At 43.4% G+C, this 19,283-nt stretch overlaps 1 protein-coding gene across 5 annotated transcripts in view; it reads right to left on the bottom strand.

Annotated features, from left to right (window-relative positions):
* The window catches only part of LOC147824875 (uncharacterized), an 80,781-nt gene that overhangs the window by 17,145 nt on the left and 44,353 nt on the right, over positions 1–19,283 (bottom strand). For 2 of the 5 annotated variants that reach the window (XR_015441727.1, XR_015441728.1), the window contains exons 3-4: positions 14,883–14,943; positions 7,622–10,299 (exon numbers count right to left, since the gene is read on the bottom strand). Coding sequence is in view for 1 of the 5 variants with exons in the window: in XM_087188359.1 (XP_087044485.1) it covers positions 14,883–14,943 (61 nt within the window). In the remaining 4 variants the exon portion in view is untranslated. Of the gene's footprint in view, positions 1–7,621; positions 10,300–10,662; positions 10,770–14,882; positions 14,944–15,819; positions 15,894–19,283 lie in introns of those variants that run through there. The other 3 variants (XR_015441730.1, XR_015441729.1, XM_087188359.1) reach the window with 3 other exon arrangements.

Raw genomic sequence — 19,283 nt, forward strand, 5'->3', positions numbered from 1 at the left:
AAGCTAAATGAAAGTGTTTGATTGCAGAAAGTGGCTTCCAGCTGTGTCTTTACACCTTCAGCAGTATGAATCACTTCCTTCTGCCCTGCTCTCCAAGTTCACCATTTCTCTTCTCTTCATTAGTCTTTCTTAATACAATGAGCCAAAAGTTGATTGGATTCATGCTGACCTAGTCAGTGCCTCAGGGCACAAGCTCTGAGGATAGAAAGCAGGAGCTGACATCCCAGCTGTGACCTTGTTTCCACGCCTTAGTTTCCTATTATGCCAAATGCGTCTTAGAACAGTATCTATCCCACAGTGTTATTGAGTGCATACATATAGAACAGCATTTAGCTGAGTGCTTGATGTATGGTGTTCATATGAGCACTGACAAATCTTTTCAGAACTATAGTCACATCTAATAGTTCCACCTCCATGAAAGAGCACTCTAACAGTGATGAAGATGGTCATATTGATCTTTTACTCAACATCCGTGATGCACCAAGTGCTGTCCAAGGCGCTTTGGATACAATACTTTCATTGTTACAATAAATTCTGTGCTGTATACATGGCAACCCAGATCTGCAAGATGTTAATATTTAGAGAAACTAAGAAGATTAAACAAGCAACAGATGGTGGTGCTGTGATTTAAAATGGATTCCTTCCAACTGCAGACCCCTGTTTTTTACACTTGATTGGAGTTTGGGGTGTCTTCCAACTCTTTGCTCACATATTTTCTTACAAATAATGTTACAATTTAATCTTACAGGTAATTAATCCCATCTAGCATGGATTTTTCAGTTTTCCGAAAGCAACCTTATTTTCCTTATTTCCAAATTTGTGGGTTGAGGGAGGGAGGGCTACCTTACCGCAGCCTCCTGTGTCTTCTCAGAGATTATAGAAAGCAAGTAAGAGAGCGCATGGGCATGGGTCACAGCAAGGTTCCAGAAACAAACTTATTTCAATGAAAGAGGCTCCTTTTCCTGGAAGAGAACTAAACTACCTGTGCTTGGACCTCCCAGTTCATAAGCAGGCCAAGAATTCCAAAAATCAAACCCAAGAAAGCTTTGGTGGAACCCTCATTTATCAAGCAAGACCATCTCACTAGTCAGCTCCATGACAGCAAGATCCAGACTGGAGATTGTTCATTGAAGAAACCACTGTTGGCTCCCCAAATTTAAGAGTCAGGCAGCCGGGGATTTAGCTCAGTGGTTCCACCGCCTGCCTTGCAAGCGCAAGGAGTTTGATCTCTGGTACCAAAAAAAAAAAAGAGTCAGGCTCACAACTTCCCTCTGCATGTGTGGTTAAATAATGAGGAAGGGAAAGTAACCTGAAGGCTCAGCTTGTGTTTTTTGCTCACTGTCACCAGGTCTCCACGGAGCCATTGACTCAGGGGAAGCTTGGCCTCCCCAGAACCTGCTGCAGCTCAAGGTCCTGCTAATAGAACAAGATCTTCAGGAAAATGTTTGTGGGTGGAAAAAAACCTGGATGGACACAGCTCTGCTCTTTGATGGGTCCCTAGGGGCTAAGTTGGTAGGCAGTCCTGCCTTGAAAAAATGTTAGGATAGTCAATAAAATGAAATGAGCTTAATTAAAATTTAACTAACAATAAGATACATTATGTCCATGTACCAACTCTCCATAATTAATGTAATCATTATGTACTGCAAATATGTACTAAGAAAAAAATGTTTAAAAGAATGGTCAAAAGAGTATAATGCTAATAAAACATAAATTACTACAGAATTGTAGTTTCCATGGCTGCTATCATTGAAATAAACCATTTTCAACTAAAATAATTAACTAACATTGCCTTAGAAGTGTAGTACTTCCCACAACAGATTTCATTTGGCCTTCCCCAAAACTCTTGGAGGCAGACACTGTTTTCCCTATTTTACAAATGACGTGACAATAGAGTTACAGTGACAGTTGAGGCGTGAGCCCAACTAAATGTCTCTGAAATCTCTCCTCTTCCTGCTTTGTGCCCACGTGCTTTCAGTACACACACTGAGCGCCAGCTGTTTGCCAGGCCTTGGAGAAAACAGAAACAGGATCCCTGAAAGCACAGACCACTGGTGGATAGTGACAAATGGACAAGTACATCCAGGCTCTGCGATGACTGTCACAAGGGTGGAGAGGGGAGGCCCATCCACCACAGGGAGACAGACAACACCAAATCCGGCACCTGAGAGATGACCAGGAAGTGGTCAAGGGAGATGTTCCGGGAATACTGTGATCCAGGGAACCAACCTAAGCAGTCTCCAATCTGTCAGCGAAAACAACCAGGTTCCCCTGCAGGTAGGGCTCATGGAATTCATGGACTGTCACACTCCACACTGTTGGGCCAGTATTGGGGGTGAGGGGAGTACCTGTTTGTAGTGCATAATGATCACATTAACCGTGGAAAGTTGGTATGTGTACATGGCATTTCTTAATTCTTCTTTTAATCCCCTTCTCTCCTCCCCCGTATCGTGTTCCTTGGTGCATGAAACAACATTTCACAATTCCCCCTTTTTTTAAATCCCATTTTCCTCCCCTCCTTTTTCTCTCCTCTGTCCCTCAGTTTCCTTCCCATATGCCAAAGATCCATCTTGCTACTTCCTATTGTCAATCTCTTATTTTGCACTTTGTTTCTATTTTGCGTTTCTCATATAAGAGAAACCATGTGATATTGAAGTTTATGTGTCTGATTTACTCCACTTAATATAGTCTCAAGGTGCATCCATTTTCCTACAAATGACTCAAGTTTATCCTTCTTATGGCAGAGCACACATACTCTACTGTGTACAAATACCATAGTTTCTTTATCCATTCATCTGTTAATGGACATACAGGCTATTTCCAAGACTTTGCTACTAGAGTTGTGCTGTGGTAAACATGAGTATGCATGTGTCACTGTAATTTGATGTCTTGAACATCATATGTTAAAGGAAAACACCTAGAAGGGGAATACAGCACCTGGGTCAAATGGAATTTCTACTTTTAGTTTTTTGAGGGATCTCCCTACTGGTTTTCATAGTGGTTGTTCCAGTTTATACTCCCACTAACAGTGAAGAAGGGTTCCTCCAGCATTTGTTGTTATTTGATTTCTTGAAGATAGTCATTCTTTTAGGAGAGAGAGAGAATCTCAGTGTTGTTTTAGTTTGCATTTCTCAAATAGCCAGCAATATTGAACATTTTTTCATGTGTTTATTGGCCATTTGTACTTCTTTATCTAAGAAGTGTCTATTCATTTCAGATGTCTTTTTTATTGGATCTTTCAATTTGGAGGGTCTAATTTTTTTGAGTTCTTTGTATTTTCTAGGCAGTACTTTGAGAAGTAGCCAGGGAAAATTTTTTTCTCATTCTGTAAGTAGTCCCTTCACTCTGTTGGTGGTTTCCTTTGCTTTGCAGAAGCTTTTTACTTTTTAACTTTATTTTTTTATTTGTATGTATTTGTCATACATATTGATCACATTAATCATAGGGAATTTGTACCAGTACATAATATATCTTAATTTTTCTTTTTTTCCCCACTTTTCTTCCCTAGAAGCTTTTTAATTTGATGGTATTCCCACTTGTTATTCTTGGTGTTATTTCTTGTGCACCTGGGGTTCTGCTCAGAAAGTCCTTGCCTGTGCCTGTACTTCAGTTTTTCCTATTTTGTCTTCCAGAAGATTAAGTGTTTTTGTTTTAATATTTAGGGATATAGATATTGAGAGATATAGATCTAGGTTCAATCTTTGGCATGTGAAGAGCCAGTTTTCCCAGTACCATTTGTTAAAGAGGCTGTTTTTCCTCCAGTGAAATTATTTGGCCCCTTATCAAAGATCAGGTAGCTGAGTGTGCCTATCAGGCCAATATTTTTAAAGAACCATCTTTCCTAGGTAAAAAATGGATATGTAAGACACATATTTTATATATATGTGTGTGTGTCCATGTGTGTATATATGTATAGAAATATATGTAGATACAAATATAGTACATACAGAGAGATAAAGAAAGCTATTAAATTCAGAGCACCATTTTGTTATGTAGAACATTACTTAGTCTATTTTATCAGCTACTCATATGTTTGATTATTTGTTCAAGAAACGCTTAAAGCACGGAGAGCGTGGCTCCATGGTAAAGTATGTGCCTAGTATGGATTCCATCTCCAACACCCAAAAAAAACAACGAGAAAACCACTAAAAAGTATGAACTGAACACATCTCTATGCCAATCCTTGTCCTAGGCACTGAGGATATAGCAATAAACAAGGTCTGTGGCCTCGTGGTTCTTACATTCTACTGCAGACGGCACCTACTAGAAAATTCAAACAAGGTACTTACAGATTGAAGTAAGAACTGTACAGTGAATAGAGTGATGAAAACAAGGGGAAGGGAGACCACTTTCAAGAGGACAGAAGAGCCTACTCAGAAGAGGTGGTGTCTGAACTGAGGCCTTGCAACGTCAGGACCTGGGAACAGCATCCCAGGTGGTGGAGACAGGAAGGACAACGGCCCTGGAGCAGCCAAAAGCTGACCCAACTAGTGCTCCTCTAGTTCTCAGCCCGGGCTGCCCACTACACTCCCCGAGGGAGCTTGTTAAAGTACTCATACCCAAGCATCACTCCCACGCTAGGCAGGTTTAAGTTCTCCAGGTGACTGTAATGTGAAAGTAGATTAAGCACCACTGTGTTAAAGGGTCAAAAAGGAGGCAACCCACTTTCCAGTCCCTCTTCTGTCTCCTAGAGAGAAGCTTTCTTTCTCTCAATAAATTTTTCCTACTCTTAAAAAAAGGGGGAGGGGCTGTTGTATCTAATCCACAGGGAGTAAGATGAACTGAGCTTGGACAAGTAAACAGGATGCAAGGACCTTGCATGCCTTGGGAAGGAATTTGAAGATATTAAGAAAAACCGTGAGAGGGCAGGGGATTTAGCTCAGTAGCACCGCGCCCGCCTTGCAAGAATAAGGTCCTGAGTTCAATCCCCAGTACCAAAAAAACAAAACAAAACCCTGAGAGCCTTCTTCAGGGCCAGGCCATTAACTGAATTCGATTTCTAAAAGATCACCCTGCTGACAGAGAATGAAGAATGGAGAGTGGGAGAAAGAGCAGGAGGAGGGGGAAGACCAATTAAAAGACCACTGGTTTGTTCAGGTGACAAACGATGGAGGCTTGGCTGGGGTGGTAGCATCGGAGATGGGGAAAGGTGGATGGGTTTGGAGGTGGAAACAATGGGGATTTCCAGTAGAACGCATATGATGGGCAAGGAGCGAAAGAAATGATGGAGGACTCTTCACTTTGAAGCCTTCACAGTGATTGCTGCAATACAATGCTGGTACGACCTAGATTTAGGTCCAACTTCAAAGGGTAAAGGCATCGTCACGCACAAGATGTCATTTCTGACATCACGCACTCATCCTGGGGATTCCAGACCACCCATACTTCTCACCGCCTGGCTACAAATTTGGGGATTCTCTTTATGCTTCAGGTTTGTGAAAGAAAACGAGCCGAAGCAGGAGCCCACAAGGCAAGGCTTTATTGGGGAAGGAGCTGTGGGGTTGCCTCGAACAATGGCGAGAGAGGGAGAAACTAACTGGGTTGAGGTTTATACAGGGCCGTGCAGTGCAGAGAATATCCTGAGTGAGCAACCGGACGCCCAGTGTTTGGAAAGGGAGGATCACATGGATAGCAAGGTGGAGCAACAAGTTATGTTTTGCTTCTCCAGAGGGGGTAGGTTTCACATTTCTGAAGTGGCTCATTTCCGTAAGCAGGAACCATTTAGGAACGGGAGCCATTTTAGAATGCAGGACCATTGGGGCCATTTTGTCTGGTAGATAACTCAATCAGCTTGATAATTTGCTAGAACAACATACAGATCTCAGGAAAACACATTCTGTACAACTGCAGTTTATTCTAAAGGCTACAAACTAGGACCAGCCAAATGGAGAGCTGCATAGGGAGGGCAGTGAGGTCTGGGAGTGTCCCAGAGGGGAAGCTTCCGGGGCCTCGGGATACCTCTCCCTCCCAGCACTGCTAGGTATAACCCGGCAAGGGAGCCCACCCAAGCCCTACTGTTCTGAGCTTTTACTGGAGTTTCATTACACAGTCACAATTGACTGAATCCTTGGCCTCAGGACTGAACTTAATTTCCAGCCCTCTTCCCCTTTCCAGAGGTTTGACTGATAGCACATCCCAAAGCCCCAACCTTCCCATCATGTGGCTGATAATGCGGGCCTACTATTTCATCTTTATCAGCACCGGCATAAGCGAAAGTTTGTCCCAATTGAGATGTTTCATCTTTTATGTACCCAGCCCTCTCAAAAATCCTGTGTTATAGAAACAGAGTAGAAGAATCCTACCATGGATGCCAGTGAATTCCCACACTGTGTACGGTATCTTGATTCATGAACTTAATTCTTTCCCCAATTCTGGTTGTAAACTGAATCAAATTTCCCCATAAGGTCAACAGTGAACCTAACCATTGAATTTGATTCATTTTGCAACCAATTCAGAATTGTGGAAAGAATTACCTTCTAAAACAGGAAATTATACAAAAGAAAAATATACACAACCCAGAACATTTGAAATCACACTTGAGATGTATCAAGATATGTTCCTTTTACTGATCTAAAACTATAAAAGGATAAAAATAATGAGCTTGTCACTTCCACAGTGGTTTCTTGTTATTGATAACATCCACTTGCCATACTATAACTTTAATAAAAATGATATTGTGTGAACTATTGTTAAGAAAAGAAAAACCTGCTCATCCCTTATTGCAAACAAAAGTCATGTATTCAATTTTAAGAATTAATGTAAAACTACTGTACATCCAATAGATGAACTACCCTTAAGAGCACTGCTACTTAGGACCAAGATTATCAGGGTAACATTCAATAAAATCTCCACCCAAAGCCATCTCAAGTATGGTAACAGTTAATAATAAAAGGAAAAGGTACCACTCAAGCTCTTATCATTTGCCAGCCCTCAACTAATATTTAATAGTTATTGAATATCTGCATTTAATTTTTATTTAATTATATGTTTGATAAACAATAGCCTGAGAAATAGGAATTACTACTAGCCCTATTTTCCAGGGAAGAAAACTGAGCCTTAGAGAGAAAGCCACTTGCTTCTCTACAAGTTGCAACTTGTTTAACCTGGGTATCGAGCCCATGGAGTGAGCAAGTTACAACGCCAGGACACAAACCAGGAAGTTGAGGGCGAGGTAGTTCTGAGACCTGAAAGCCCCTCAGATGCATGACTGCCTTGTTGATGTGGGGTTTTCTGCTCCCTGAGACTGAAACAATAAACAAGAACAGCCAAGCTTTGCACTGATGTTGGGTTGAGGGAATTCAACATGGTAGTAACTCTATCAGTTGTTCAATGTCAAGTTCATTTACTCTGAGCTCTTTTCTCTTCCAATCTTTGAAGACTGAATTCTTGGCATCTTTCCTCCTCCTTTCTGTTGCAGCAACTCCTCAGAGCTGTCTAAGAATGGGCAAAGGAGCTGGCCACTCGCGGTCAGGCCATTGGGGTGGTGCCAATTACTTTTTATTTGCCAAGTCCCAGAATATGAGAATATCTATGTGTCAGGCCACCAGATTATTTTTTAATATCATTTGTTAATCATTTACTATATAAATATAGATATTATTTTTATTGTTATCCATTTACCATATAAATATAAATAGTATTTTTATTGTTATAAACTATTACTCATTTACAATATAATAAGAGCTGTCATTTATCAAGTACCTTCATGCATCAGGTACTTTACAGATAATTTTACTTGGTCTTCATAGCTTTCAGAATAGTGAGCGTTATAATCCCCTTTACGCAGAAGATTTAAATTGTCCAGGGTCACAGAGCTGAGAGAGGACCCTAGTCCTTGAGACTCCTAAAAGTAGTACTTTCCCACATACATCCTGTCTCTAATACATAAGGTACTGGGGAGCAAGCAGTCCCTAGCTCCAGGCAGAGTTCAGAAATGTCTGTTTATCATGGATGTCAGTCTCTGCCATCACAGGCCCCACTCAGCTGCAGGTAATAAAGATCCCCCATCTGTTTTATTAAGCTGAATATATTAACATTATTCAAACAGCTATTACAACTCAGTGGTGTGAATCAGCGATAATGTCAGGGGTCATTGGCATACATGGAGTTCTTTGCCTCCATGCTAAAAGGTGATACACTGATATGCTTTTGTAAATTTCATTTTTTAAAACTCCTCTGCCTGTTTTTATCATTTTTCTGCCTCCTACTTCACTGTCAGGCTGTAAGCTACCACATGTACCTTGCTAATACCCTTATGCCTGCATCTAGAGAGACAGTATTGACATTTTAGGGTGGATAATGTTTTGTTCAGAGAGGGGGGCTGTATTTCACTTTCCCGTTGCTAAGACACAGTACCCAACACCCACAATTTAAAAGAGGAGAGATTTATTTGGTTCACAGTTTCCAGTGGGTTCAGTCTAATGTCAGCTGGTTGAGAGCAGAAACAGCACAGTGGAAAGACCATGGCAGCCAGGAAGCAGAGAAGAGGAGTGGGGGACAAGAATACACCCTTCCAGGTCACACCCCCCTCCCACCCCCCTGTGACCCACCTTCTTCCAGGCCCCACCTCCTAGCAGCACATTCAGCTGTGAACTCATCAAGGATGAGTCCACTGATGAGTACCGAGCCCCATGACCCAACGATCTTCCACACACCGGAGACTTTGGGGAGACATTTGAGATCTAAATTATTTTTGTTTTGTTTTGTTTTTGGTACTGGGGGTCGAACTCGGGTTCTTGTGCTTGCGAGGCAGGCAGCGGAACCACTGAGCTAAATCCCCGGCCCCTTGAGATCTAAATTATAACAGGCCATCCTGTGCATTTTAGAATATTGATCAGGATCCCTGCCCTCCACCTTCTAGGCACCATTAGCAGTTCTTCCTTCCTTGTTAGTCAGCCCAATCAGAGATGTCTGTAGACATCGTCAAATGTTCCCTACAGGGAGAGGCAAAATTACCCCCAGGAAAGACCAACTGTTCTCACGAAGGCCTATCTGACTTTATATACATTTTCTATTTTCAACATATTCTCAAGAGGTGAGGTCCCCAGGTAAGTGATTATTTAAGAGAAAATGTAGGTACTTATGCCACTACCATGATGGCTATGTTCTTATCATATTACTCAAGTGGCCAGTCTGGGAAGCAGAATATTACCTAGAAATCTCTACTTGTCTGACAGCAGATAAATTCTACAATGCTTCCACTCATCCTGAACCAATACTTCTGTTAATAAAAAGAATTGGTATAAACTTGGTGATTCTTTCTCATGTGTCCCATGGTGTGAGAACCATATGAGATGATACCACACTGCTTCTTCTTTACACAGATACGTCCACCTGTTTCAGTTCTCCCAGGCAGGCTTACATGAGAATGTCTGTGAGATAAACAGCACGAGGGTCTCCACCATCTACAAACTTGCCGCCTTGTGTTCAGTCCTGACAGCAGCATTCCAGCGGAACTGATTTCTCCTCCATATGAACCCAGTCATTTTTTTCCTGCTCTTCAGATATCATCTCATTGAAAAATGAAACCACTGGGAGTCATTTATATATGCAGTTGTTTGCACTATTCAGTCATCTTGGGTTGCTGATTGGGAAATAAATCTTTATTGATCATATTGATGGAATTGCTGGGCCATAGGATGCCTACATTTTCAACTTTAAGACATAATACTGATTTCTCTTTAAGTGGCTAAACCAATTAAGAATTCCACCAGCAGTGTATTAGTAGTATGGCTACTTCCTACACAAAAGGGTGTTGAATTATACACATCACATGTGCATTACTATAATTTAGGGAGACATTTTGCCTTTCACAATTATTTGTCAATAGATGGATATGTGTCCACACTCTCTGATCACCTTGTGGAGCCAGAGAGGATGCTCCAGGATGCCTAATCTGAATTTTGACCCCCTTTCTTGTAGTTTTCACTGCTAAAGTTGGAAAGGTGACTTTGATGAGATGAAATGTTGAGTTTTCCCAGGATCACAGTCATTCGAGTCACAAGTACACCTTTAAAAAGCATCAAAGGAGAATGAGTCCCCTGTGTCAGGTGCTGCTCTCGTGGAGAAGGGGCCGCCCACAGGAAGTAGGCAGGACCAGGAAATGATGTTGTAGTCTTGTCTTATCTTGGCCAGTGAGTAGAAGACACGTGTGTCTTGCACACACTCTCTCTTCCTAAGCCATCAATGAATGAAAAGAACTCTGGGGATCTGGCAGAGGGCAAAGGGACAGCTAGCAGGACTGTCCACTCTGAAAAGCCACATGAAGAGCTTCCCAACCAGTTGGATGGGGAATCTGGTCTGCAAGAGAAATATATTTTTATTGTATTAACCCATGAGCAGTGGTGTTAATCTGCTATAGCAGCTAACATGGCTAAAACATACGCAGCCAAAATGAACTTTAATATATTTGGGGGGAAAATGAATTCTTTCTTCCCATGAAGAAGTACATATATCTCCAGTTGTCAAGTTCACAGATCCGGGATCCGAGAGCCAAATATCCTCAAAAGCCAGTAGCTTTGGACTTGTTCTTAACCAAGGAAACAGTAATGTCACTGGTCTAGTGCTCAATACAACCAAGTATCATTTAGTGACAGGACATGTTCTGAGAAATGTGGCTCTATGCAATTTCATCATCATGCCAATATCATAAAGTGCACTTACACAAACCTACATGATACAGATCAGTCACCTGCCATGGCCTCTACACACAATCAGGAGACACCATAAATCTGAGACGTCTGGGCCTGCTGCTGGCATCCCGTGGCATTCTGTTTGGCAGTAAATTTTTTTTGAATAAGTAGAAGTACACTTTAAAATAATAATAAAAAGTGCAGTACAGTAAATACATAAACCTATAACATAGCCTTTTATTATCTTATCAAGTATTATGTAAGGATATAATTGTCTGTGTTGTACTTTTATACAACTAGCAACACAGTAGGCTTGTTTACCTCAGCATTACTACAAACCTGGACTAATGCACTGGATTGAGGCATGATGATGGTTATTATGTCACTAGATGGCAGGGACTTTTTAGCTTTATTATAATCTATGGGACCACCATCATGTATGTAGCCCATCACTGACTGAAGCACCATTATAAAGCACATAAGTATAAATTACACTCAGACAACAGAGAAGTGTCAAAGACAAAATAGGGAGCAGCACTCTAGGAGCCTCTAATCCCAGCACTCTGGGAGGCTGAGGCAGAAGTATTGCAAATTAGAGCACAGACTGGACAACCTAGTGACTTAATAAGACCTTGTGTCAAAATAAAAAATAAAGGGCTTGGGGATACAGCTCAGTGCAAAGACCCTGAGTTCAATTCCAATGCCATGATACCATGAAAGACAGAAAGGAGAGAAAAAGAAAGAAGGAGGGAAGGAAGGAAGGGAGAAAGTAAAGGAGGGAGGGAGGGAAGGAGGGAGGAAGAGAGGAGAAAGAAAGGAACTAGGTCGTGTTATACATCAAGCTTAGCAATTTGCTTCCTGGGTTAAATGATTAATCTTGAGCATCTCTTTACATTCCTCGTCCTTGTGGTAGAACCCTCAAATACACATAATGAACTGAGACCTGGCCTAAGGGATGGCCAAAAGTGGAGAGCGGATGTCAATTCTAACATTCCTTCAACAGTGACCACTCCCTAATTCCAGCCCAAGCCACACATATGCGGGCAGAAACATCTAGGACCAAGAAACTCATCTGGGCAAGATGTGCCCGGAGAGGCATCAGTTTTCTGCCTTTACCAGAGCAGCCTCCTATGAGGGCCACTTTGTGGCAGGCACCTGCCCGGTACAGCCAGGAACCAGGGTGCTGATGACTTGAGTATGATGGTGCTATCCACACGCCAAGACGCCGTTTATCACAGAGCTTCTGGTTATGTCAACTCAAAGATTAGACTGGTTAAACAAGGGAACAGGACTGAGCCTCAGCCATGGGGAGAGAGCACAGGGAAAGGAGGTCTCCTGCATCCCCAATGACCTGCAGCCTCGTTTCTGCTTTTTTTTTTTTTTTTTTTGGTACCGGTACCGGGGATCGAACTCAGGACCTTGCACTTGCGAGGCAGGCAGCGGATCCACTGAGCTAAATCCCCGGCCCTATCTGCAGCCTCGTTTCCATACAAGAAGTGTGGACAGAAGTGCTCTATCCAGAACGCTGAAGTGGGATATAGCAGCTGCTGCCAGATTGCTATATTCCATGGAGGTGCTTCCTAAAATCTAGTTCCTAAAATCACCTAGCATTGGGCAGGAAAGATGGCAGCTAGTGGCAAGATTGCTTCAACAGCGACACCGTGGGGCAGAATTCTGGACCTAATGTTTTTCCAGTTTTCCGGCTGGCAGATACAGTATCCAGGAATCAGGGAGTATCCCTGGGGAAGAGGGTTTGGGGAGTTGTCACAGAAGAAAATAACAGGAGAAGAAAAAAAAAACCACACAGGGCCGTGGATTTAGCTCAGTGGTGCTGCCACCTGCCCCGCAAGCGCAAGGTCCTGAGTTCGATACCGGAACCAAAAAAAAAAAACCACATTCTGACTCAGTGGTACAGGACAGCGAATGTGTTAAGTTAAATTTTAAAATGAATGTGTACCTCAAGCCAATAAATAATAATAACGAAAGCAACAAGCTACCCTTTGTTCTGTTGCCTCTATGATTCAGGCAGGTGAGTTTCTTTGTGTGTCTTCTCATTCATTCATTGCAGCAAAATCTACAGGGTGTGCACTTACTTTCCTTATTCGAGGGAGCTGAAGTCAGTCAGAAAGGTTAAGGAATTTGTCACATCAAACACTTGTCACGATGCGGCAGAGTGGCTGGTCATACCTAAAACTCTCCACCCTCAAATCCATGCTTTTCTCAGGAGGTCAGAGAAGACAGGGGAAGTAAAAGAACCAATGCCCTCAGAAGGAAAGGAAGGGAGCCCTCATTTCATCCCGTGACCCCTGAAGGTGTGCAGGGCTCAGTACAGACCTAAGAGATTCCACAGCTTCAAGGACAACATCTCTAACAAGTGAGAATTCTAGTTTCTAACACCACCACCTGCAGCCCACACCTTACAGAGTATGTACCCATTTTCACCTCCAATTTCTCATCGTGGCTGGTAAAAAAAAAAAATTAATAGGGCAGTATATTGCTAGACAGGGTTCTTCTTACTATTAAATGTCACACTGATTTCCGGGGCCCACTTGGTTTAATTTATCTTTACTAAGACTGAGCTTTGTAAAGTGTAGTTGTTACACTAAATTTATGTGACCTACCCATCTGTGACCAGCACAAAGGTCTGTGACAGTAGAAAAAGTTGTCGGAGAAGAAACATGCCCAAGTCCTGTTCCTGACACAACTCAAGGCAAGGAAACCTCCTCCTGACATTGGATCCTCCTCCTGCTTCTTACATTTTGCTTCCCAAAAGCTTGGATGGGACTCCAAGCATATCAGTCTGGGGTCATTTGGTCGCCGGGAAGAGAAACACAACTAAACTAGTTCATGGGAAATTGCAAGTTGGCTCTACAAAAGTCTTTTCTGAACTTTCTGCATAGAAACACTACGGACTTAGAAAGCAGCAAGAATCCACAAGTCCTGTTATAAACATGTTCCTAATGAAATCAAATCTCCCACTGTAAAAGCTCAGGGCTAGCTGATGGAAATCAGGAATTAGAAAGTGCTGAGTGGACGTGGAAGGAAAAAGAGTGAGAACAAATTCATTGTACAAAATGGGAAGGGAAGTACTTGGGTGTGGTGATGCATTCCTGTAATCTCACCCTGGGAGGCTGAGGCAGGAGGATTGCAAGTCTGAGCCCAGCCTGAGTAACTAGACTTAGCAAGAACCTCTCTCAAAATGTAAAAAAAACAAAAGGCTGGGGATGTAGCTCAGTGCAAAGACCCTGGGTTCAATCCCCTGTATCAAAAAATGATTTTTAAAAATGGGGAAAGAACAACAGCTTCACTAATTAAGGGAATGAGGAAAAAATAAAATGGTAACAACAGAAAAACAAAAACAATGATATGGCTGGAGAAGGAGGAGAGAGTGCAGGAAAGTTTAAACCATATGTATATTAGTTAGCTAATGCTGCATAACAAAATGCCCCAAAGCTCAGTGGCCTAATAGAACAGTCATTTATAATCACCCACCTGTCTGCAGATAAACTGGAGTTCTGCTGATCCAGCCTGAGCCTGGCCAGATGGCTTTGCTTCTCCCTGCAGGTCTATAAGTCAATTGCCATGCTTTGTCCCACATCTTTTGTCCTTCTCTAGAGACCCAAGGTGGAGGGGGCAGCCAGGCAAGGGAGGCTGTTCTCATTCCCCGCTTGCATGGTGTCCACAAATGCCCCGTTAGCCAAACGTGTCACCTGGTTGAGCCCATCATCAAAGGGTGGGTTGTATTAAAGGTATTTTAAATTAGTTACCCTTTTTAAAGTCCACTAGGTACAATCCAGCAGATCAAAGGTTTAAAAGACACAGTCTTCCCACCACAGGGATTCACAGTCTTGTGAGGAAGGGGCATTCTAAAAAGATAGCAACAAGACTGGGTGGAGGTGGACACAATCCTAAACACAGCCAGAGCAGCTGAGCTCCTGGGCTCGATCAGGGAGACAGCCCATGAACTGAGACTCGGAGTATTGGAGTGTGAGGACAGCCCTCTCCCCGCTCCCTCTCTCCAGATATTTAGAAGTGAAAACCCATTTGTTTAAGCCCATAGCTACCTAGAAAACAAAAAGGAATGAATGCCCTTGGTGAGAAGGTAGCTCTGATAAATAACTGAAGCACAAGAGGTGTCCAGTTAAAGAAAGGAACTACAGCCTGAAATGTGCTTGGAAAGCTATTGCCTCACTTCTGAATATGAACCCAAAGAAGTGAATCAGGAACTGAGACAGATGTTTGTATACTCACATTCCTAGCAGCTTGATTCTCAATAGCCAGGGGCAGAAGTGTTCCACGTGTCCACTGACACCTGAAGGATAAACAAAATGTGGTCAGTACGTGGTGGAATATTATACAGCCTTTAAAAAGAAGGGAACTCTGATACAGGTTGCAAGATGGATAAAGCTTGGGGACACTGCCAAGTGAGGTACGCCAGTCACAGAAGGGATTCCATTTCATTCCACTTACAGAAAGTACCTAGAGCAGTCAAAGTCATCAGGACAGAAAGGAAACAGTGGTCAGCAGAGACTGGGGAAGAGGAGAATGGTGAATTCCATCTCATGGGTGTGGAGTTTCAGTTGGAAATAATTAATTCTTTTTTTTTTTTGGTACTGGGGATCGAACTCAGGACCTTTCTCTTGCAAGGCAGGCTCGGTGCCACTGAGCTAAATCCCCAGCCCGGAGAAAATTTAAAATTTTTTGAAGATGGATTGACTGCAATGATGTTTCTACAATAGTGTGAATGTATTTAATGTTACTCAACTCTACACTTAGAAATGGTTAAAATGGTAAATTTTAAATTAAGAATAAGCACAAGGACCCAAGTTCGATCCCTGGTACCAAAAAAAAAAAAAAAAAAAAAAGAATATCTTACCACAGTACAAAAGAGGAGGAGGTAGAGAAGGAGGAAAAGAGAAGGAAGAGAAGGAGGAGGAGCAGGAGGAGCAGGAGGAGGAGGAGGAGCAGGAGGAGGAGAAGAAAGAAAAGGACTGGGAGGGCAGAGGGAGGAAGAGAGGGAGGAGGGGAAGGAGAGGGAAGGGAGGAGGAGGAAAGAAAGCTATCTTGCTCCTGGGTGGACAAGAGCTCTAGGGAGCTTCCAGCCTGCAGGGACAGAGTGAGGGAAGCTGCAGGCCGAGGACGCTGCCTCTAAGAGACCCAGTATAGCTGCCCAGGAAGGGACGCTCACCACAGGCAGCTCACTAGAAAGGCAGGGCCGTCCTGACCAGTAACGCAAGATACCATTGTGTAAGGGTGATAAAGCACTCCCCGTTGCCATGGGAACACACATAGTTCCGTAAACACACAGGAAGCGATCTGGAAGCGATACCCCGACCGGCTGTCTTCGGGGAAAGGCATTAAACTGTTTATAAAGGAGTATTTTAGCTTGACATGAATATTTGCATTTTTTAACACCAAGAATATACTCGGATATTTGTATGACCTAAATCTAAATTTTTTTTTAAAAGATGGCATGCTACTTTCTCTGCCCTGCCCATGTACACTGACAAAGAGAGCAGACTCTATTTTGTGGGACAACACGCCCCAAAGCTTGGAGATACCATCTTTGTTCAAATTCTACCAGCTTTCATACACTGAAAAAATGTCTCCCTTGGGCCGTCACCTGGACTCATCCCCGGGACGTAGAATGTGGAGGAGACTGGGTCCTGTGGGTCTCCCCAGCCTCCCACTCCTGCCAACAGCAGCCTTGGCCTCCTGCTACAGATCAACAGCGTCCCGGCCCACCGCAAGGCTCCCTTGCTTTTGACTGAGGTGTTCTGTGAGAAATGTGTGAGACTAGGACTCCAAGAGGCCTCAGACCTGGCCGGGCCACTAATTTATTGTTCAGTGTCAGTTTTTTATTCAGATCTCTGTACTTCTATTTCATTATTTTTAAAACAGTATAATAATGTTATAGGATTGTTGCAGAAACTCCAAAGAGAAACACTAATGTTTAAGACAGTCTGTATGAAAGAAGAAGGCGGAGAGAGAAAGAGGAAGTGGAAAAGGAAGAGGAAGGAGCAGCGGCTGAGCACAGTGGTCCGTTCCTGTAATCTCACCACTCCGGGAAGCTGAGGCAGGACATCACAAGTTCAAGCCCAGCCTGGGCAATTTATCCACTTAGTAAGAACTTGTCTCAGAATAAAAAATAAAAGGAGGAGGAGCTGAGGATGTAGCTCAGTGCAAAAGCCCTGAGTTCAACATCCAGTACTGCAAGAGAAAAAGAAACAAAAGGTGATGCTTTTGTCTTTGGAGAAAACTGAAGATTTGCTGCAAGTGGAAGGTGGTTTGGGGAATACATTTATTTTCTTGAGTTATTTGCAAACTTGTCTGGGGTATCATCCGCCGAGTCTCCCACAAAGCTTGGAGGCTTCATGGCCTCCTCCGCTGGTTTTCGGGCTTTGGGGTGCTGTAAAATACTTTCGCCAGCAGATGGCAGACGAGAACTGAGACAGGAAGAAACCCAGGCGAGGTGGCTTCTGGCCCGCGCTGTGAACCGCATTAAAGCCCCCACAGCTCAGCATTTATTCTCAAACAGCTCCGCACATTGGCTTGGAAGTCTCACTGACTTGTTCTAACAAAGATGGCTCTGGACAGACATGAAGTTAACCACGGTAGCAAAATTACCATGTCACTGCAATTCACTTATTGAAGACCTTCCTTCCCTGAGCACCTCGGCAGTACTGGAGACACGGAGATGAATACGAAATAACTTCCGTCTGGCTGAAATCAAATAAGGAGACGCCAATTTCCCCTTTGCAGGGCTGTCTTCTAATGAGAGCAATTTCCTGTGTGCGTCAGGAGGTCCTGCTCCAGCGTCCTTCCTGCCTTCCGTTCTCTCCCGCCCCACATTCCGCCCTCTCCCGCCCCACATTCCGCCCCAGTCCAGCTCGGCACCTCAGCCTGTGCTACTGCTGCTTCCTCCCGAGGGACCCCCTCCGCTCTGACCTCCGCCTCTGCCTCCCCACCCAGACAGAACGATCTTTCCCGCATGAAAACCTGGTTTTGTTACACGCTGTCTATTTCAAAAGATGGAAAGGCTCTTCCCTGGCCTCGCAATAACACACAGGCCCTTCTCACTTACGAGGCTTTCTACGATCTGACCCCTGTTTTTCTTCTCCTACCTCCATCTCTCCTCCTCCTCCTCTTCCTCTTCCTCCTTGTCTTTATCCTCCTCTTCCTCTTCCTTCTCCTCCTCCAAATAACCTGAGAGATGTGCTCTCAATTTCTCAAATGTTTTTTATCCCTACTGGCCTTTGCTCAGAATGTTTTCCCTCTGCCTGGAATACCTTAAAACAAAGTCTGCTCCCCTCAACACACACATTTATACACACACACGCGGACGCACGCACACACTCCATTCCCCTTGGTGTGATGATGAGTTTTACCCTTCCGGTCTCAGTGTAGATGTTATTTTCTCTAGGAAACGTTATCTGAAAGTGCAGCAGGTCCTGGTGGATGACGCTCCCAGGACTCCCCAGCGTGCTGTACTTCACCACCCACTTTCATTTCTTCCTGACAGATTTGTGTATCTGCCCCACCTGGCCTAAGCTCCCTCCCTGGTCACAGGACTTCTTCTTCAACATCCCACTATGAAGTCCATCCCAGGCTGTGGGTGCCGTTCTTCATATCCAGCAGCGCTCAGTCAAAATTAACTGAGTAAACTGCGATTCCCCCTTGCTCCAGGAAGAATGGCTCTCACCCAGAAATCACATAATGACAAATGCTGGCGAGGCTGCAGGGGAAAGGAAGCCTTCCACGTTGTTGGTAGGAAAGTAAACTAGCACAACCAGTAGAACACTAAAACTAGAAATTCCACGTGACCCAGCTACTTCCCTACCTAGGTATCTTCCCGAAAGAGTTAAACTCATCACGTTATAGAGACACGTGCATCCCGTGTTTACAGTAGCACAGCTCATAACAGCTAAATCTTGGGAACAGCATATATGCCCATCAACAGATAAATGGATAAAGAAAATGTGGTATTTATACACAACAGAGTACTGCTTTGCCATAAAGGATAAATTAAGACATTTGTGGGTAAATGGATGCACTTTGAGACCATAATGTTGAGTGAAATAAATCAGACACACAAGTTTAAACACAACATGGTTTCTCTTATACGACAAACCCAAACTATAAAGTGCAAAATAAAGATAATAAGAAGATAGATGGTAGGAAGATAAGAAGTAGGGAGAGATTTTTCAAATGGGACGAGGAAGGAGAGATGGAGGGAGGGAGAGAGAAAGAAGGGGAAAGAGATGAAAAGGAGTTGAAGAAAACAGTGGAAACAGAGCTTTCACAGATGCGAAGGGGAAGAAGCAGTGAGGGATGGGAGGGGAAGGGAACAAAAAAAAATTGTGATGTGTTGTGACCATGTACAAACTCCCCACGATCAGTATAATCATTCTAGACTGCAAACATGCACTAAGTAAAGAATAAAAGTAAATTAGTTGAGTAAGTAAAAAATAAATCATAAACCACAACTGAGGCGGTCGAAGGATTCACCAGATCCCTGGGCAGGGCCTTGGTCCCCGTGTGCGTCAGCCACGACCCCTGCTATCAACTGCGCGTGCGCAGGACAAGTTTTCTAACAAGTGGTCCTGGGCCCGAGTACCTAGTCCGTCTCTCCGTCCGCACCAAAGGAGTTCT

This window comes from Heterocephalus glaber, unplaced genomic scaffold, assembly GCF_053883595.1.
Source record: "Heterocephalus glaber isolate CG9 unplaced genomic scaffold, H.glaber_assembly_v1.0 deba00001531, whole genome shotgun sequence".
Taxonomy (NCBI): Eukaryota; Metazoa; Chordata; class Mammalia; order Rodentia; family Bathyergidae; genus Heterocephalus; species Heterocephalus glaber.